At 48.8% G+C, this 21011-nt stretch overlaps 1 protein-coding gene across 3 annotated transcripts in view; it reads left to right on the plus strand.

Annotated features, from left to right (window-relative positions):
• The first annotated feature begins 2057 nt into the window (after nucleotides 1-2057).
• The window catches only part of PHYKPL (5-phosphohydroxy-L-lysine phospho-lyase), a 35570-nt gene continuing 16616 nt past the window's right edge, over nucleotides 2058-21011 (plus strand). For all 3 annotated transcript variants that reach the window (XM_039254629.1, XM_039254630.1, XM_039254628.1), the window contains exons 1-8: nucleotides 2058-2164; nucleotides 2962-3080; nucleotides 4136-4295; nucleotides 8138-8212; nucleotides 8771-8858; nucleotides 8936-9052; nucleotides 10579-10661; nucleotides 10900-11125. In XM_039254629.1, the coding sequence (XP_039110560.1) occupies nucleotides 2106-2164; nucleotides 2962-3080; nucleotides 4136-4295; nucleotides 8138-8212; nucleotides 8771-8858; nucleotides 8936-9052; nucleotides 10579-10661; nucleotides 10900-11125 (927 nt within the window). In that variant the 5' untranslated portion in view covers nucleotides 2058-2105. The remainder of the gene's footprint in view (nucleotides 2165-2961; nucleotides 3081-4135; nucleotides 4296-8137; nucleotides 8213-8770; nucleotides 8859-8935; nucleotides 9053-10578; nucleotides 10662-10899; nucleotides 11126-21011) is intronic.

Raw genomic sequence — 21011 nt, forward strand, 5'->3', positions numbered from 1 at the left:
GGGGGTGGGAGGGAGGGGTCCCTGGTCAGCTTAGCCCCAGACTACTCCCTTCTGAAGCGAGGGAAGCACATTTACTGAGCCCCGCAGTGCACCACGGCAGCTAAGCTAATCACAACGATTACTGTGCCCTTTTCCAGACGAGTTGAAGTTCAAGGGGAGCAGGCTTACCCAGGCCTCATTCCTCCTTACCCCCAGGATACTGCTAGAAATACACGGGGTGCTTGAGATTGTCACAATGGTTGGGGGACACTCCTGGGATCAAATCCAGACTCAGCCACTTGCTCCCATCCCTGCCCTGTCTATTCAAAGCCCATAGGTGAGGTAACAGAGCCTGGGGCAGAGAAAAGGAGTGGGCTTTTCTTTTTTTTTCTTTTCTTTTTTTTTTTTTTTTTAATTTCTGAGAGAGAGAAAGACAAAGTGAGCAGGGGACGGTCAGAAAGAGAGGGAGACACAGAATCTGATGCAGGCCCCAGGCTCTGAGCTACCTGTCAGCACAGAACCCAACGCGGGGCTTGAGCCCACGAACCATGAGATCATGACCTGAGCCGAAGTCGGACGCTTAACCGACTGAGCCACCCAGGCGGCCCAGGAGTGGGCTTTTCTGAGCAGGAATAAGGGGAAGCTTCCTGCTCTTGCCCCAACCTGGTATTGTCTCCTACTGGAGACGGGCTAGGCCCAGGGAATGGACCAGCCAGGCCTTACCTGCGGCTGTACTGCCCCCTGACCCCGGACACCCCCCAGGGGGTAGATGAGACGTGAGCTAGGCCCAACTGCAACCTTCTCACCTTTACCCCCCCGGCAGGAACAGTCCCCGGAGCCAACCTGACTTCTCTGAGCTGCCCTGGGCCACGAGAGGCTTCAGTTTGGGCTATAAACAGGGCCAAGGATGGGGCCTAAACAGGACTCTCAGACTCCCCCCACCACACACACCAACCCGCCTTCTAACTCAGTCTGGGAAGACAGAAACAAAGTTCTGGAGATGGACGGTGGTGACGGCTGTATGTGAATGTACTTAGCGCCACTGAGCTGTGCACATAAAAATGGTTGCAATGGTAATGTTACATATATGATAGCACAATTAAAAAGTGAAACTGCAAATATTCTTTAATAAATACTTTAAGCATTTTCCAGCACGGGGGGAAGAGATGAAGAAATCAGCAACGAGGGGAGCAAAGCAGAGGGCTGAGAATCATGAAAGACGACAGGAGAACGGAGGCCCCTTCCTCGGCTTGCTCAGGCCTCCACCTAAGTCCCTTGTTCTGGGTTTGTCAAGGCAGAAAGTCCCAGCCCCCACTCCCACCCCAGTTGGGGCTAGGCCTCTGGTAGCCCAGCTTCCCAGCCCCTTGGGGGCCATTTCTTCTCATTCACTGAACTGAGAGTCAGAGTCAGACAGAGCTGAGCCGGAGCCCAGCCTCTTGCACACTTGCTGGGTGTCTGGGAGCAAAGGCCCTTTCCTTCCTGGGCCTGGGTTTCCCAGCCGCGCACTGTATGGCTGAACAGGCCTCCCAACCCTCTTCCTGCCTAAACACTGCACGATTCTCTCAGGGTTGACAGACCTCTGTTCACCCTCCCTGGATTCTAGCGGGAGTCATGCTTCCCTGAAGGCCACGCCTATGCCCAGGACCCCCTTGGAGAGTCCCAGCAGTGACTGTGTTCCCTCCTGCTGCTTGTCCACGAGACTGGAATTCCTGGTCCTACCCCAGCATGACAATCTCATCTCCTGCCCTGAGGCCCTTGCCGTGAACCAGGCCCCGGGCTAGGTGTTAACTCACAAGGCAACCCATTTTATGCACCAGGAAGGAGACCTGGGAGACTGAGCCCAGAGCTTACAGCCCTGCTGAGACGCGAAGCAGCGGGGTCACCCAGGAACTCTTCTCGGAGAGGGAAACTGCGTGGGACGGGGGCGGGGCCCGCGACGGGGAAAAAGCAAGAGACGGGGGCGGGGCCCGCGACGGGGGCGGGGCCCGCGACGGGGGCGGGGCCCGCGACGGGGGCGGGGCCCGCGACGGGGGCGGGGCCCGCGACGGGGGCGGGGTTTGGCGGCCGAGTGTGTGAGAGGCTTCTCGGCGCTGCGTCTCGCTTCTTGCCACTGCCCGCTCGGTGCCATGGCCGCCGATCAGCGAGGGAAGGCCGAGACTCTGGCCCTGAGGCGGCGGCTGCTAAGGTACCGAGACGGCGGCGCGGGGCGGTGCACGCACGACGCACGCACGTCCGGTGCGGAGCCCCGGAACCTCAGCCCCGGGCCTCGCGCGGGCTCCCGGCTCCGCGGCCCCGCAGACCCGGCCGCCGCCTGCGGGCCCACGGGTTCCCCGCGGCCGCCTCCCCGACTGCGTCCCCGTCGGGCTGCCCTGCGGCGCCGGGCCGACCCCACCGGCCGCCGCTGCCCGGCCTGTGCCCCCTGGAGGCTAGAAAGGGACTGAAAGTTCAGATGAAGGGTGGGCATGGGGGGCGTCTCCCAGGAAGCCTTAGAGAAAGCCTACCTGTAAACTGTGAGAGGGACTCTTGGTGGCACGTGGGGCTGACACCCAGCAGGGCAGCAGAGACACTGGGCTGGCAGGGACCGTTCAAGGCTGAGCGCCCGCCACCTGATGAGGGTGCCCTCCCTCCCACATATCCCAGCAAAGAAACCCTGCTCTAAGGAGCCCCCGTGGGTCCGTGGCAGCCACGTTTCCTTGGGATCCAAGGGACTAATGTGGCACATGCAGGAATGAGCAAGGCTGCCTAGCCTTCACATGACTTAAATCATTTCCGTTTTAGCAGCTTCTCACCCTATCGCTTTCCTCCTTTCCAGCCACCTCTGGGTGGGGTTAGGGTTAGGGAAGCGGGAAAGCACTGCTGTGCCCTTCAAGCTTTTGTCCCTCCCAGAAACGGGGCAAGGGGGAGGGGGGCAGGTTCTATGGTGGGTGGACTTGTCCCTTCAGGTCTTCAGACATGGCTGTCCACTTGTTGCCATCCCCACAGCGATTCTTGCAGACTCTTTTATCCTGAGGATCCTATTAAGATTGTCCGGGGCCAAGGACAGTACTTGTATGATGAACAGGGTGCCGAATACCTCGATTGTGTCAACAATGTGGCTCATGGTTAGTATCCTATCCTCAGGCTGGCAGGGCAGGGGAGCGGGCGGAGGCCGTGAACCTGGTCCCAGGGTGATCCTGAGATTGCAGAGAGACGCAGAGAACTCAGGTTGAGCTGAGCACAGGAGCCCGTTCCTTCTGGTGTAGGTACTGGGGGGCCGGTTCCAAGGGTAGCTGTGCTAACTCAGGCAGCAGGCAGAAACCTAGGTCTGAAGTCCACTTCTGCTCGGCACTGATGGCAAGCTCAGAGAATATCAGTCAGCCTGGCCATGACCAGCAATACAGTAGGCCTCTGGCCAAGTATTGGGAATCATGGCAGGGCCTCGGCCCCAGGGACCTTCTCAGGCTCTAGGCAAGGAAACAAGTCAGAATGCAGCTAGCTATCCCCAGGTGGGGTCGCCAGAGCTGATGGAACGAGGAGCCCGTGACCCAACAAGCCAACTAGGGGTTAATGAGGTAGAGATTTAAAACAGGGGCTTTTGTTCCTGACCATCAGCGTTCATCGTATCCCTGCCCTCCACTTACGCTATGATCTTGGGCAAGTGACTTAATTCTCTGTGCCTCAGTTTGCCCATCTGCAAAATAGACATGTTAATGCTAGGTACTCACCTCAAGGTGTTTTGCAGGAATGAGTGAGTTAACTCAGATAATTTGCTTGGAGGGTGCCTGTTATAATCCCAGGCTGTTGGCAATCAACCTCACCTCCCGCCCCCATTGACTAGTGAAGTGAAGCCTGCCGACAGGCACATCCACCTGCCCCCAATGTCCTGTCTTTGTCAAACAGGCCTCAAGAAGCCTTCTCAGAGACACGGGATTTCTAGATAGGCTTTGTGCCAGCTTTTCCTTTACCCAGAATCCCAGGGACTCCTTTCTAGGTGTCCCTTTCCAGAACTGGCATCTCTGTCACGTACAAACACACACCCCATCTTCAAACTCGCCTCTTGCCCCTCCACCTCTCCCTCCGCCCCTCCTTTGGTTGGGTTTGTGGACTAGAGCTGGGGGGGAGGCCCGTGGGGCCGGCTGAGCAGAGCCGCTGTGTGACAGAGGTGGCCCTCTTCCAGTTGGGCACTGCCACCCTCTCGTGGTCCGAGCAGCGCATGAACAGAACCAGGTGCTCAACACCAACAGCCGGTACCTGCACGATAACATCGTGGATTATGCCCAGAGGCTCTCAGAGACCCTGCCGGAGAAGCTGTGTGTGTTTTACTTCCTGAATTCTGGGTGAGTGGACTTCGGCCGGCCCCCAGCAGGAGGATGAGGTGGTGAAGACAGAATTGTTCACCTGTTGAAACATAGTGTGGCTGACTCAGCAAGGACTGGGGGCGAGGCTGCCTTGCCCTTGCTGAGTCGGGTGCCCGCGCTACCCCCCCCCCCCATAGACCCAGGTGCTGACTCTGTGAGATCCCAGTTTTCTGCTCTCTTAGTAAGCCACTATCTCTGTTCCAAGATTGTCTCCATGATTGTTGTCTGCCTTAGGAATACACAGGCCCAGCTGGGGGTATAACCAAAATCCCTGCCCTCAGGCTGCTCAGTAGGGAACAGAAGTATCAACTGGTACTTCACAGAAATGCAGAATTGCAAAGAGAGGTCACTGTCTGGAAGAAAAGGAAGGGACCTGATAAAGCAGAGAAGCAGCGAGGGGCCCAAGCCTGCGCCTGCTCAGAGAGTATCAGGGAAGGCTTCTGTATCAGGCAAAGAGCGATGAGCAGTAAGGAAGCTGCCCACTTCGCCAGAAGTGTTTATGTCACGGTTGCACAGCCTGTGCAAAGGCTCTGTGGCAGGAAAGGCATGGGATCTGGCACACTTGAGGAGCCAAAGGGAGAAGAGAGCGTGTGAGCTGACACCTTCCAAGTGAGGAATTTGTTGTGGGTTTTTTTGTTTCTATTTTAATTTCTTTAATGTTTGTTTATTTTTGAGAGACAGAGACAGATCGCGAGTGGAGAAGGGGCAGAGAGAAAGGGAGACAGAATCCGAAGCAGGCTCCAGGCTGTCAGCACTGAGCCCAACGTGGGGCTCAAGAGGAATTTGTTTTTATCCTAAGAGCATCTTAGGGTTTTAATCTAGCAAGTGACGTTATCGGAGCTGGGGAGGAGCAAGAATAGACCCCATTAAGCACCAATTCAGCAGCGAGGTGACAGGTGATGGTAGCTCACGCTAGGAGTGGCAGCAGGGACAGAAACGGCAAATGACAATCACTGTCATTTTCATTCATCAGATCCCCCCCACAGCCGCCGCCTCTGGTAATTTCTAGGATGCAAAATTTCCCTTCGTCATTTTTCAGATAAGGAAACAGTAGTTCAAAGAAAGAACCCCGCTTGGGGTCCTTTCTGAGACAAAGGCGGAACCGGAGCTTATGGGGAAGAGCAGAAAGCCGGGTCCAGGAGTCAGAGCTTCCTGGGCAGTGGGGTCAGGGACATTTGCTGGCTTACTCCGTCACATGCATTCTGGATTCCAGTGACTTCCACGTTGCCAAATCCAGTGGTCTCTTTGCTGCTTTTGCCTAACTCTATCTCTCGGCAACGTCGACGGCACCGCCACTCTCCGGAAGTGCTTTCTGGTCACCCCTGCAGGACGCTGCGCGCCCTCCTGGTTTCCACCTGCCTCTGGCCACCACTCGGTCTCCCCTGCCCATCGCTCCTCCACTGTTCTTCAGGGCTGGTCCTGAGCCCTCTCCCTCATTCGTTTCCAAGTCTTTCCATGGTCACGTGCTTGTGACCCCCCAATTTGTGTCTCAAGTCCAGGTGCTTCTCCTGTGTTCCAGCCCCAAGATTCTAACCGCCCACTTGACTTCTGGAACATCTCCAACTTGATGTGTTCAAAAGGAGTTGGTTGTCGTCTGCCAACACCTGGTGTGGGACCACGGCACTGGCTGTCCCTGGCATTCCCGGGACGACACACCCCCCTCTCGGCCACCCCGACCCTGTCTTGCCTCGTAAATGGCAGCACCGTCTGCATCTCTGCTCCACGCAGGAACTGCTCACCCTCCTCCCAATCCTACAGCAAGCCCGCTTCGTCTGTCCCCAGGTCTTCTGCCTCTGTCCCTCTTTCTGTTCTCCCTGCCACCATGTGCTCTGAGCTGAGTGTCCTCCTAGCTCTCCTCTCTTCCCCTTCTACTGCATTAGAGCCACACAGCCACAAGCTGCCTCCTAGATGGGAGCTGAAGCACGTCCCTTCTCAGATTAAAACTCTTAGGTAGCGGGGCGCCTGGGTGGCTCCGTCGGTTAAGTGTCCTACTCTTGATTTAGGCTCAGGTCATGACCCCAGGGTCATGATATCAAACCTCATGCTGAGCGTGGAGCCTCCTTGAGATTCTCTCTTTCCCTCTCCCTCTGTCCTTCTCCCTGCTCACATTCTCTCTCTCTAAACATAAAATAAATCTTAAAAAAAAATACAGCAAAACCTTGGTTTGCGAACATAATTCCTTCCAGAAACATGGCTGTAATTCAAAGCACTTGCATATCAAAGCGAATCTCAAGAGCCATTGGCTCAGTTGTGATCATGTGACCTCTGGCATCAGTACTACTTGTATTGCAAGATAGCACTCATTTATCAAGTTGAAATTTATTAGGGGCGCCCGGGTGGCTTAGTCGGTTGAGCATCCGACTTTTGCTTAGGTCATGATCTCACGGTTTGTGGGTTCGAGCCCCACGTCGGGCTCTGTGCTGACTGCCAGCTCAGAGCCTGGAGCCTATTTCAGAGTCTGTATCTCCCTCTCTCTCTGACCCTCCCCTGCTCACGCTGTCTCTCTCTCTCTCTCTCCTAGAAATAAATAAAAATATTTTTAAAAAAAAGAAATTTATTAGAAATGTTTGCTCATCTTGCAGAACACTCACAGAACAAGTTACAGTCCAAGGTTTTACTGTAAAATACAAATTAAAAAAAAATAAATAAAACTCTTCAGTAGCTTGGCATGGCACTAAGAAGAAAATCTAGGAGCCTTGCAAGGCCCTCTGTGTGGGGCCCCTGCGTGTCTCCCAACTTCCTCTCCTGTGCTGCCTTGGCCTCCCTTGTGGGGTCTCTGTTCCCCGAGCATGCTGAGCACTTTTCCTGCACAGGGCCCTTGCACATGCTGCTCACTCTGCCTGGAAACTTCCCCCTGGGGACTCAGTTCTGGTGGTGTCTCCTCACCCATTTTCCCTGACCCCTGTATGAGTCAGGGCTGCCATGACAGAATGCCATAGGCTGGGAGGCGTAAATGACGGAAATGTATTTCTCCTCCTCCTGGATGCCAGAATCCAAGAATAAAGTGTTAGCAAGTGTGACTTCTTTGAGGCCTCTCTCCTTGGTTTGTGAATGGCCACCTTCTGGCTCTTTCCTCACTTGGTCTTTCTTCTTGGTGTCCACACCCCTTGTGTCTCTGTGTGCCTGTGTTTCCTCTTTGTATAAGGACACTAGTCAGATTGAATTAGAGCCCACCCTGACGGCCTCATTTTAATTTATATAAATTTAGGGGCTCCTGGGTGGCTTGGTCAGTTGAGCGTCTGACTTTGGCTCAGGTCATGATCTCACGGTTCATGGGTTTGAGGCCCATGTCGGGTTCTGTGCGGACAGCTCAGAACCTGGAGCCTCCTTCGGATTCTCTCTCTCTCTCTCTCTCTCTCTCTCTCTTTGCCCCTCCCCTACTCACACTTTGTCTCTGTCTTTGAAAAATAAACATTAATTCATTTAACATTACATAGTCACATTCTTAGGTAGTAGGGGTCAGGGCCTCAACATATGAATTTTGGGGGACACAATTCAGGCCCTATGTGGTTCTCTTGGGGCACTTATCAAAATGATCATTCTTGGTTTATTTTGCTTTCATGATACCTACTAGAATGTAGAAAGTTCTAGAAGAACCAGGACCTATTTTCCTTACTATTTCCAGCCCCAGCCCCAGCTCCTAGCACATTTGATAAAATGTTGATTGACTGAATGAATTCAAATGACTCACAAATGGTGTCCTGAGAATTTTGCTGCTGGTAGCGTTCCTCTTTTCCTCTGGACTTGTGTGTAGGAAGCAGGCATCCAGGAGGAAAGCCCTTGAACAGCAGTCTGAGCCGTGTCTACCTTTCCTTTCATAGGTCGGAAGCCAATGACCTGGCCCTGAGGCTGGCTCGCCGGTACACGGGACATTGGGACGTGGTGGTGTTAGACCAGTGAGTGCCATTTGCAGAAGCCTGGGCCCACCACTTACTGGGGATCAGCGAGGCTCTGGCTCTGAGTGCCGGGGGGCAGGAGGGGAGAGGCCTGGGCTACTGGAGGGAAGTGTGAGGACCCGGCCATAGAGACACCCCTACATAGGACACCACAGGGCTTTTTCCCCCAGGGCCTCTTTTCTGGGAGCAGAAAATGCTTTGTAAGCTGGTGAGAATGGGCCCCACAGTTTAGGTATGAAAACTGTCCTGACGGTATTTAGTATCTGCTGTGCACGAGGCCCAGGGCTAGAGCACTAATCACAGTTCTGAAGGAGACCCTGCCCCCCGCCCCCACTTCTCAGAGTAGAGGACCGAACCCAGAGAGCTTCGACGATTAGCCGCCGTCCCAGCTAGTGAGCCCCCTTACGGGAAGTCTCGCCGGCTCCAAGGCCCGTGCTGGTCCCCAGCCCCAGGGTCTGGGGGCTGCGTTGGGAAGGCTGGACCCCCCTGTGCCTCCTGAGGCGGGCAGATGTTTGTCGGGAGTACCTGCCCCTGAGCCCCCTCCGTTCTCCTCCCCAGTGCTTACCACGGCCACCTGAGCTCCCTGATCGACATCAGTCCCTACAAGTTCCGAGACCTGGATGGCCAGAAGGAGTGGGTCCATGTGGTACGCGCCACCCAGGCGGGCAGCAGGTCGGTGCTCACCCCCCAGCCCGGATGACACGGCGCTGTCGCTCCCCGCAGGCACCTCTCCCAGACACCTACCGGGGCCTTTACCGGGAGGACCACCCCAACCCAGCTGGGGCCTATGCCAGCGAGGTGGAACGCGTGGTGAACAGCGCACAGGAAAAGGGCAGGAAGGTAACTGCGCCTGCACAGGCCCCGTGAATCGGACAGCGGATGGCATTTCCTCTGCTGTCAACCCAGTGCTGGACACCGGAGACCCTGGGAGAAACTGGAACCGGGGCCCCCGCTTTAGGGATCTAGGAGGGCGGTTCACCGCTCAGCAGACGGTTGAGAGAAAGATGTGTCCGGGCTGTTACAGGAGCCTAGAGGCCCCGGGCTGGATGGTGTGGGCGTGATGGAGGAGGAGATGCTCCCTGATGTCCGTGAGGAGGGGTTGGCACTCAGTGGGCAGGGGCAGGAGAGGAAAGGCAACCCAAGCAGACATCAGTGTGGGGCCTGGCCGGGCTGGTGGGAAATGAGCCTAGAGAAGCAGGCAGAACACAGGCCTGCAAGGGCTGTGCAAACAAACCTTCGGAGGCTCCGGAGAGGGAGAACGGTAAGACCAGGGGATGCATTTGAACGTGACCAGCCTGAGGCCATGAGGAGGCCCTGCCCCCACGTGGCAGCAGACACAGAGTTCAGGGGCAGAGGCAGGAGAGATGAGTGCGCACCGGGAGGGCGGTGGCCACGGTGACCGTGGCTGGGAGTTAGCTGTTGGTGGGGGGCTCTCTGGAAGGTCTCGCTGCAGCAGTGACAGCTGAACACAAGACACATGGCAACGAGCAGCAGGCTATGAAGCCAGAAAGGCTGGCAGGACTAGACCCGGGGAGCTGGGCGTGCGCGTTTCAGATGCTTTGCCCGCACTCACATAAGAGCAGAAAAGGGACGGTTTCCTACCCCATCAGCCCTTCCTTCACCTGGCGGTAGCCTCTGGAGCTGCTCTAGGACTGACTATAGCTTGGAAGTCACAGCTGTCAGTCATGGGGTCACGGAAGAGCTTTACACAGGACAGTGGTGCATCTGGTGATGAGCTGAGGCTCACCCTGGTGGCAGGTGGAGGATGGGCTGCCAGAGGCATCCCGCCAGGTGGCATCTGCAGGAGGCCAGGGCAGAAAGTGACAGATGTGCCAGGAGGCAGCTGTGTCCAGGTGGAGGGGACGAGCGGATGCACAGACACTGGAGAGGCAGAGGCTGTGCTGACTGATGGATGAAGGCGGAGGCTGGGTCACGGGTGGGGGCTGAGTTTCTCTCGGTGGGGGTGAGGGGAGTCACCAAGGAGGGCCAGGGAAGGAACAGGCCAATGGGGGAGAGAACCCTGGGATGTGCTGAGTACAAGGGGTCTGGAGAATTCCACAGAGTAAGAGCTGGTTTGCAGGGGTGCCTGGGTGGCTCGGTCGGTTAAGCGTCCAACTTCAGCTCAGGTCACGATCTCACTGTTTGTGAGTTCGAGCCCCGTGTTGGGCTTTGTGCAAAAAGAGTTGGTTTGCAGACCATAAGCAAATGCAGTCACAGGCCAGATGTGACCTGGAGCCCAAAATGGCCACACAGCCACGCTGGTGACTTGTGCTGGAGCCAGTGCTGAGCCGGTGTGGGCAGGATGCACTCCGCGTGCCGCTCAGTGCCTCTGCAGTGGTGTCCCCAGCAGTCCGTCTCATCCACAGATTGCAGCATTCTTTGCAGAGTCTCTGCCCAGCGTGGGAGGCCAGATCATCCCTCCGGCCGGCTTCTTCCAGGAAGTGGCAGAGTGAGTAGCCAGGAGGGCCAGGATGTCAAGGGGTTTCCCGACCTTTGTTCCAAATCCCAGCCTCAACGTAGCCTCTTGGCCAGAATTTCAAGAAGTGGTGGCTCTGAGAAATGCAGCCACCTGCCTGAGGCCCCCACCTTAGTGCTGGCAGAGCCAGTGTTCAGGGTCCAAGACCCCCCAGCTCATGGTCCGATCCTCCGTATCGCAGATCCCGTCAGCCGTCTGTCCTCTGCCACAGGCACATCCACAGGGCCGGAGGGGTCTTTGTCGCAGACGAGATTCAAGTGGGCTTTGGCCGAGTGGGCAAGCACTTCTGGGCCTTCCAGCTGCAAGGAGAAGACTTTGTCCCCGACATCGTCACCATGGGCAAGTCCATTGGCAATGGCCATCCCGTAGCCTGCGTGGCCACAACCCAAGCTGTGGCAAGGGCATTTGAAGCCACCGGCGTCGAGTACTTCAACACGGTGAGTGAGGGCTCCGGGGCAAGGGAGCACCATGTGTTTTGCTGAGCCTCATCCCTGTGGTCCTTCATGAGCCACGGCCACAGCCCTGGCACTGTGCCCAGTGCACAGATTTCTAGTCCTCAGGAGTTACAGAGGTCAGAGGGGAAAACCCACACAACCTTTTTTTTTTTTTTAATGTTTCTTTACTTTTGAGAGAGAGAAAGAAAGAGCAGAGGAGGGGCAGAGAGAGAGGGAGACAGAATCCCAAGCAGGCTCCACGCTGTCAGCACAGAGCCTGTTGTGGGGCTCGAACCCATGAACCGAGGTGAGCAAGATCATGACCCGAGCCAAAGTCTAACGCTCAGCCGACTTGAGCCACGCAGGCGCCCCCACACACAACCTTGTAAAAACTAGCATCAATCTAAAAGCTGTCACAAGAGACGGTGCCTTGTAAAGTATACAGAAGGAATCCAAGCGGCCCTCTCTCTCCCTGCCGTGTGCCGGGCCCTGTGCCTACGCTGATGCCCGTGTATGAGGAGCTCCGTCTGTCTGGGTGACGAGTGGTCTGGGAGCAGAGTTGACATTCTAGTAGGAGCTCGAAGACGGCATGGCTCCCTGTCCGTGGGGTCCAGGCTGGAGAGCTGTCCCTAAGGTCTGCAGCACCAAGAGAACTTGCAGGGGGTGAGGGGTGTGTTTCTCTTTCTCCCTTTTTTCTCCCCCATTGCTTGTCTGTTTTGTTTCTTAGAGTCCACGTAGGAGTAAAATCATAATCGTATGGTATTTGTCTTTCTCCCCGACTAACTTATTTCTCTCGGCATTATATTTTCTAGCCCCATCCATGTTGTTGCAAATGGCAAGATTTCATTCCTTTTTGTGGCTACCCTTCCATTGTTTATATATACACCACATCTTCTTTATCCGTTCATCAGTCAGTGGACACTTGGGCTGTTTCATATCTTGGCTGTTGTAGATAACGCTGCAGTAAACATGTAACCCTTTGGATTAGCGTTCTTAATATTCTTTGGGTAAATACCCAGGAGTGCCATCGCTGGATCATAAGGCAGTTCTCTTTTTAACTTTTGGAGCAGACTCCATACTGTTTACCACAGTGGCCGCACCAGTGTGCATTCCCGGCAGTGCACGACGGTGCCTTTTTCTCAACATCCTCACCAACACCTGTTGTTTCTTGTGTTGTTGATTTTAGCCGTTCTGACAGGTGTGAGGTGATAGCTCATTGTAGTTTTGATTTGCATTTCCCTGGTGTTAAGTGACGATAAACATCTGTTCATATGTCTGTTAGCCATATGGATGTCTTCTTTGGAGAAATTTCCATTCATGTCTTCTGCCCATTTTTTAATTGCATTATTTGAGTGTTGACTTACATTAGTTCTTTATAGATTTTGGATATCTTCGTATGTTTATTGGCCATGTGTTGTCTCTTCTGTGAAATGGCTTTTTCTTTTGCCCATTTTTTGATTGAGTGACTAGAGCTATTCTTATTTATTTGAGGGAGTTTTGTATGCCTGGTTATATGCATTTGTGTATATGTATATATGCATTTGTGTGTGTGTGTTTATACATAGGCACACACACATATTCTTGATACTGGTCTTTTGTCAATTGTGTAGGCTGTAAATATGTTCATACCATTTATAACTTGTCTTTCACTTCTTTTAGATATTTTTTGTTGAGCCACAGTTTTTAATTTTATCATGGACAATTACATCAACCTTTCCTTTAATAGTTCTTTTTGTGTCTTGTTTCAGAAATCTCTCCCTACCCTTAAGGTCTACAAGGTATTCATTCATCTACAGTTTCTAGTAGGTATCTTAACATTTTGTTTTGACATATAAGTCCTTAATCCATCCAGAGTTGATTTTTGTACATGGTGTGAAACAGGAATCACGTTTCATCCTCTCTGAACGTGACTAACATGTTTTTAGCTCCCTTTATTCCCCACTGACCCTACATGCTACTTGGGTTATGTAACGAAAGTTCATATGTGCACAGGTGTGTTTCTAGGTTCTTCTCTCTCTTCTAGTCGATTTGTCTATCTGTTGCTCTGTCACATTGCTTTATTACTAGAACTTTTTTTTTAATTTTTAAAATGTTTTTACGTTTAATTTTAAGAGAGAGATACAGAGAGCAAGTGGGGGAGGAGCAGAGAGAGAGGGAGACACAGAATCCAAAGCAGGCTCCAGGCTCCCAGCTGTCAGCACAGAGCCTGACGCCGGGCATGAACTCATAGACAGTGAGATCATGACCTGAGCCAAGCTCAGTCGTTTAACCGACTGAGCCACCCGGGTGCCCCTACTAGAACTTGTTAATAATCTGTGATGTCTGGTAGAAAAGTTCCCCTCTGACCTGTTTTTCTCTTGTTCAGAAGTGTTCTGGCTATCCTGGCCCTTTACTCTTTTACTGATATTTTAAAGTTACCTTTAAACATGAAAAACCCTGTTGGAATTTGATAGGGAAATAACTTGAATCTGTAGATGAATATGAAAAAAATTTATGTATGTTATTGAATCTTGCTATCCACGAACATGGGATACCTCTCCCTGTTTTATAAATTCCCCCACAGAAATCTTACACCTCGTTAAATTTATTCCTAGATGTTTGAAACTATCATAAATGGTAACCTGTCTTTATCTGTATACTCTTTGCTGCTGCTGTATAAAATATGGACTTTTGTATATTATTTATCCATTCTCTTGCCAAACTGTTCTCTCACTTCTGGTAATTTATAGGCAGGCCTTTTTTTCTTTTTTCCTGTAGAAAAAATCATATCCTCTCCAAAAAATGGCAGGTGCTTTATTATACTGGGTGAGACTTCGAATACATAATTGGTGACTACTGGACAGCGGGCATACTTGTCCAGTTTATAGGAATATTTATACTTGTCCATCTGGGATGATACTTGGTATATATTTTTATTTTATCTCTTTTTTTAATTTTTTTTTTAATTTTTGAGAGAGAGAAAGAGAGAAGAGCACAAGCAGGGGAGGGGCAGAGAGAGGGAGACACAGAATCTGAAACAGGCTCTGGACTCCAAGCTGTCAGAACCCAACATGGGGCTTGAACCCACCAACTGTGAGATCATGACCTGAGCCAAAGTCGGACACTTAACCAACTGACTCACTCAGGTGCCCCTGACAAAAATTAATTTAATATTAATTTTCTTAACATTAATCATTCACATTTCCAGGTTTTAATTTCTATCCAGTAAACATTAATAGATATAACTCATATAAACAGAAGCTCTTTGGGTTCCTCAAGAATTTTTGAGAGTATAAAGGGATTCTAAGTTCTACAGTATGAGGACTGAGGCGCCTGGGTGGTTCAGTTGGTTAAGCCTCTGACTCTTGATTTCTGCTCAAGTCATGATCTCACAGTCATGGGATTGAGCCCCACGTTGGGCTCTATGCTGAGCATGAAGCTTAACTTGGGATTCTCTCTCTCCTCCTCTCTCTGCCCCTCTACCACTTGTGTGCACTTGCATGCTCGCTCTGTCAGAAAAATAATTTAATGTGAGGACCACTGCATTATTCAGCACTAGGTTTTTCAAAAATACAGTAGAGTATTATTAACTGTGGTAACCATTCTGTACCTTATACCCCCAGAACTTAGTTTGTAACTGAAAGTTTGTAACTTTAGACCAACTTCACTTATTTTGCCCAACCCCCCACCCACCTCTGGCAACCACCAATATGTTCTCTGTATCTAAGAGTTCTGTGTTGGGTTTGTTTTTTACTTTTGGTTTTGATTCCACAAATACATGAGATACAGCATTCGTCTTTCTCTGTCTGACTGATTTCACCTAGCATAATGTCCTCAAGGTACATGGTATGTTGCCACCAATGGCAAGATTTCCTTCTTTTCTTTAATGGTAGAGTAATATTTCATTGTGTATTTATACCACATTTTCTGTATCCATTTAATGATGAGTAGACATTTAGGTTGCTTCTATGTCTTAGCTGAAAGAAACATGGCGGGGTGCACATATCTCTGAGATAGTGTTTATGTTTCCTTTGGATAAATACCCAGAAGTGGAATTGCTGGATCATATGGTAGTTCTGTTTTTTTTTTAAATATGTATTCATTTGGGGGAGAGTGCAAGCAAGCAGGGGGGACAGAGGATCCGAAGCAGGCTCTGCACCAGACAAGTGGACAGCAGCAAGCCCGATGTGGGCTCAACCTCAGGAACCCTGAGATCACCACCTAAGCAGAAGTCAGAGGCTCAACCAACTGAGCCATCCAGGTGCCCCTGGTAGTTTTATTTTTAATTTTTTGAGGAGCTTCTATACAGTTTTCCATAGTGGCTCCCCCATTTACAGTCCCACCAATAGTATACAAGGGCTCCCTTTTCTCCACATCCTCACCAAGACTTGCTAATTTTTTTTTTCCTAGGAGAGAGAGAGACAGCGTGAGCAGGGGAGGGTCAGAGAGAAAGGGAGTCACAGGCTGAAACAGGCTCCAGGCTCTGAGCTGGCAGCACAGAGCCCGACGCGGGGCTCGAACCCACGAACCGCGAGATCATGACCTAAGCGAAAGTCAAACGCTTAACCGACTAAGCCACCCAGGCGCCCCAAGACTTGCTATTTCTTACCTTTTTAGTAATAGCCATTCTCCCAGGTACGAGGTAATATCGTGGTTTTGATTTGCATTTCCCTGATGCCTGGCGATGTTGGGCACCTTTTTGTTTACCTGTTGGCCATCTGTATGGCCTCTTGAGAAAATGTTCAGATTTTCTGCCCATTTTATGATCCTATTGCTTGTTGGTTTTTTTTTTTTTTGGTTTTTTTTTTTTGGCTATTGAGTTGTGTGTATTCTTTATATATTTTTTTTTAATATTAGCTCCTTACCAAATATATGATTTGCAGATATCTTCTCCCATTTGGTCAGTTGCCTTTTCGTTTTGTTGATGGTTTCTGCTGCTGTGCGGACGCTTTTTAGTCTGATGTAGTCCCACTTGCATATTTCTGCTTTTGTTGCTTTTGCTTCTGGTGTTAAAGCCAAAAAATTACCAAGACTGATGTCAAGGAACTTCAGGTATGTTTTCTTCTCAGAGCTTTATGGTTTCAGGTCTTCTATGCAAATCTTTCGTCCATTTTGAGTTCATTTTTGTGTATGGTATGAAATAGTAGTCAGTTTCCCCAGAATTGAATCTTTACCATAAAGAGTAATCTCTTCTATCCCTAATAATGATGTTGGGTCTTAAATCATATCTTATCTCCTATGACTCCAGCTTTCAGTTAGTTTTGTGTTTCTTTTATCAAGTAGATATATAGAAATTGGGTTTTTTGTCTCAATTTGTTAATATTTGACTTTAAAGTGATTATTTCAAACAAAATTTAATGTAACTATTGGTATATTTTTTTAAATTTTTTTTTGATGTTTTATGTATTTCTAGGAGAGAGAGAGAGACAGTGTGAGCAGGGGTGGGTCAGAGAGAGAGGGAGTCACAGACTGAAACAGGCTCCAGGCTCTGAGCTGGCAGTCAGCACAGAGCCCAGTGCGGGGCTCGAACCCACGAACCGCGAGATCATGACCTAAGCGAAAGTCGGACGCTTAACCGACTAAACCACCCGGGCGCCCCTAATGTAACTATTGGTATATTAAGACCTGTTGCTAACATCTTCATTTATAATTTCAGTTTATCATGTTTTTCTCTTTTAATCCTTCCTATTTTATTTTAGTACCCATATTAAGAGTATTTCATCTCAAATCATTTTCAGTGTAAGCCTTTACATTGTAGACCTTCTGTGATCTTGTGTGCCTAAGAATATTTTTATCAGGCCCTTGTATTTAAATAGTTTCACTAAAAAATATAAATAAATAAGTAAATAAATAAATAAATTTGCTAGGGGGTATCTGGTTGCTCAGTTGGTGAGTATGCAACTCTTGATCTCAGGGTTGTGGGTTTGAGCCCCGTATGAGATGTAGAGACTACCTAAATTAAGAAACAAACTTGAAATACAAATTCAGTGGTTTCAAATTCAAGTACAATTCAGTGGTTTTTAGTGGTTTTACTCACCAAGTTGTACAACCATCAGTACTGTCTTAATTCTGGAAGATTTCCATCACCCAAAAAGCTGGCCCATACCCGTCAGCAGCCACTCCCCATTGCCTTCCCTCTGTAAGTCCTGCTAATCGCTGTCCTTTCTCTATCAATGGATATGTCTATTCTTATAAATGGATTTCATATAAATGGAAGCATACATGTGGCCTTTTGTGGCAGACTTCTGTCTTGTAGAATAATATTTTCAAGGTTCATCCATGTTATAGCGTGAATCAGTACTTCATTGTCTTTTATGGATGAATAACAATCCCGCTGTATAAATGTGCCACATTTCATTTATCCACTCCTCAGTTAATCACCATTTCTCCTTCTTGGCTCTTATGAATAATGCTGCAGTGAACATTTGTGTACAGATGTTTGTCTGGACATATATATTCAGTTCTGCCGAGCATGCACTTGTGAGTGGAATTGTTGGATCATGTGACGACCCTAGGTTTAACTTTGAGAAATGACAGACTTTTTCCAAACAGCTGTACCACTTCACATGCCCACCCACAATGTATAGGGGTTCCAGTTTCTCCATATCCTGTCCAGAATTAGGTATTTTCTGTCTTTTATTACAGCCATCCTAGTGAGTGTGAAATAGTAGTTCATTGTGGTTTACATTTCCCTCATGGCTAGTGATGGTGAGGATCTTTTTATATAGTTAATTAACCATTTATATATATTCTTAAGAAAATGTCCACACATTATCCTTTGCCCATTTTTTAAGTTACTTATCTCTTTTTGCTGAGTTGTAAGAATTTTTTTTTTAATTTTTAAAATTTTAAAAAAATTTTTATTTTAGAGGGGCACCTGCGTGGCTCAGTCAGTTAAGTGTCCAACTTTGGCTCAGGTCATGATCTCACGGTTCGTGGGTTTGAGCCCTGCATCGGGCTCTGTGCTGTCAGCACAGAGCCTGGAGCCTGCTTTGGATTCTGTGTCTCCCTCTCTTTCTGACCCTCCCCTGCTCACACTGTCTCTTTCTCTCTCTCTCAGAAATAAAACATTTTAAAAAATTAAATTCTTATTTTAGAGAAAGCATGCACAATTGGGGGGGAAGAGAGAGAGAGAGAGGGGAAGAGGGAGAGAGGGAGACGGAGAGAGGGAGAGACAATCTTAAGCAGGATCCATGCTCAGTACAGAGCCCAGTGTAGGGCTTAATACCATGACCCTGGGGGGGGCGCCTGGGTGGCTTAGTTGGTTAAGCGTCCGACTTTCGCTTGGGTCATGATCTCGCGGTTCGTGGGTTCGAGCCCCGCGTCGGACTCTGTGCTGGCTGCCAGCTCGGAGCCTGGAGCCTGTTTCAGTCTGTGACTCCCTTTCTCTCTGACCCTCCCCTGCTCATGCTGTCTCTCTCTCTCTCTCCTAGAAATAAATAAAAAAACATTAAAAAAAAAAAACCATAAGATCTCTGTATATTTCATATCCTTCAACTTTACTGAATTCCTTTGACCTAATAGTTCTGCAGTGCAGGGTGTAGTTTCCTGTATTGTAGTAGGTCATCTGTGAATCGTGACAGTTTTACTTCTTCCTTTCCAATTTGGATGTCTTTTATTTCTTTTTCTTGCCTGATTGCTTTGGCTAGGACTTCAAGTACTCTGTTCAATAAAAGTGGCAGGAGTGGGCATCCTTGCCTTCCTAACTTGAGGAAAAGCTTTCAACTTTTCACTGTTGCGTATGATGTTGGCTGTGGGGGTTTTTTTGTTTGTTTGAGGTATGTTCTGTCTGTACCCAACTTTTTTAGTGTTTTTATCATGAATGGATGTTGGATTTTGTCAAATACGTTTTCATCTCTTGAGCTGGTTGGATGATTTTGATCCTTTGTTTTGTTCATGTGGTGTATCTATCACATTGAATGATTTGCAGATATTGAACCATCCTTGCATCCCAGGAATAAGTCCCATTTGATCATGGTGTATGCTATTTTTAATGTATTTGTTGAATTTGGTTTACTAATATTTTGTTAAGGATTTTTGCATCTATGTTCATCAAGGATATTGACTTGTAATTTTTTATTTTTACAATGTCTTTGGTTTAGGTATCACAGTAATGCTGACTTCATGAGCATAAGTAAGCATTCCTTCCTTTTCAGTTTTTTGGGGATAAACGGAAAAGTTTCAGAAAGATAGGTATTAACTTTTTTTATGTTTGGTAGAATTCACCTGTAAAGCTATCTGGTCCTTGACTTTTGTTCTGGGGGGGGGGGGTGGTTTTGTTGTTTTGTTATTACTGATTGAATTTCATTACTAGTAATCATCTGTTCAGATTTTCGTTTTATTTCCAATTCAGTCTTGGAGTACTGTATGTTTCTAGTAACTTATTTCTTTCTCCTAGGTTGTCCAATTTATTGGCATAGAATTGTTCATGAAAATTTTTTATGGTCCTTTGTATTTCTGTGGTATTGGCTGCAGCTTCTCTTTCACTTCTAATTTTATTTGGTCCTTTCTCTTCTTTCTTGAGAGGCTGGCTAAAGGTTTTTCATTTTGTTTATTTTTTAAAGAACGAGCTCTTTTTAAAAAAAAAAACATAATTTATTGTCAAATTGGCTTACATACAACACCCAGTGCCCATCCCAATAAGTGCCCTCCTCAATGCCCATCACCCATTTTCCCTCTCCGCCTCCCCTGTCCACCCTCAGTTTGTTCTCTGTATTTAAGAGTCTCTTATAGTTTGCCTCCCTCCCTCTCTGTTTGTAACTATTTTCTCCTCTTTCCTTCCCCCGTGGTCTTTTGTTAAGTTTCTCAAGATCCACATATGAGTGAAAACATGTGATATCTGTCCTTCTCTGACTGACTTATTTCACTCAGCATAATACCTTCCAGTTCCATCCATGTTGCTGTAAATGGCATGATTTCATTCTTTCTCATTGCCATGTAGTATTCCACTATATAGATAAACTACATCTTCTTTATCCATTCATCAGTTGATGGACATTCAGGCTCCCTCCATAATTTGGCTGTTGTTGAAAATGCTGCTATAAACACTGGAGTACATGTGCCCCCTATGCCTCAGCACTCCTGTATCCCTTGGGTAAATTCCTAGCAGTGCTATTGCTGGGTCATAGGGGAGTTCTATTGTGAATTTTTTGAGGAGCCTCCACAGTACTTTCCAGAGGGGCTGCACCAATTTGCATTCCCACCAGCAGTGCAGGAAGGTGTCCATTTCTCCACATCCTCACTAGCATCTGTAGTCTCCTGATTTGTTCATTTTAGCCACTCTGACTGCTGTGAGGTGGTATCTCAGTGTGGCTTTGATTTATATTTCCCTAATGATAGGGACGTTGAGCATTTTTTCATGTGTCTGTCGACCATCTGAATGTCTTCTTTGGAAAAGTGTCTATTCATGTCTTCTGCCCATTTCTTCACTGGATTATTTGTTTTTTGGGTGTTGAGTTTGGTAAATTCTTTATAGATTTTGGATACTAACCATTTTTGCAATATGCTATTTGCAAATATGTTTTCCCATTCCATCACTTGCTAAAGAACTAGCTCTTAATTTCACTGATCTTTCCTATTTTTTTTTTTTTTGTCTTTTAGTCTCTATTTTATTTACTTCTGCTCTGATCTTTATTTTCTTCCTTCTACTAACTTTGGGCTTTATTCTTTTTTTTTTTCTAGCTCCTTTAGGTGTGAGCTAAGATTGTTTAATATTTTTTCCTGTTTCTTAGGGGCACCTAGGTGTCTTAGTCGAGTGTCTGACTTCAGCTCGGGTCATGATCTCACAGTCTATGAATTCGAGCCTCATATTGGGCTCTGTGTTGATACCTCAGAGCCTGGACCCTGCTTCAGATTCTGTGTGTGTCTCTCTCTCTGCGCCCTCCCCGCTTGCACTCTCTCTCTCTCTCTC

This window comes from Hyaena hyaena, unplaced genomic scaffold (assembly GCF_003009895.1).
Source record: "Hyaena hyaena isolate Hyena2069 unplaced genomic scaffold, ASM300989v1 scaffold_499, whole genome shotgun sequence".
Lineage (NCBI taxonomy): Eukaryota > Metazoa > Chordata > Mammalia > Carnivora > Hyaenidae > Hyaena > Hyaena hyaena.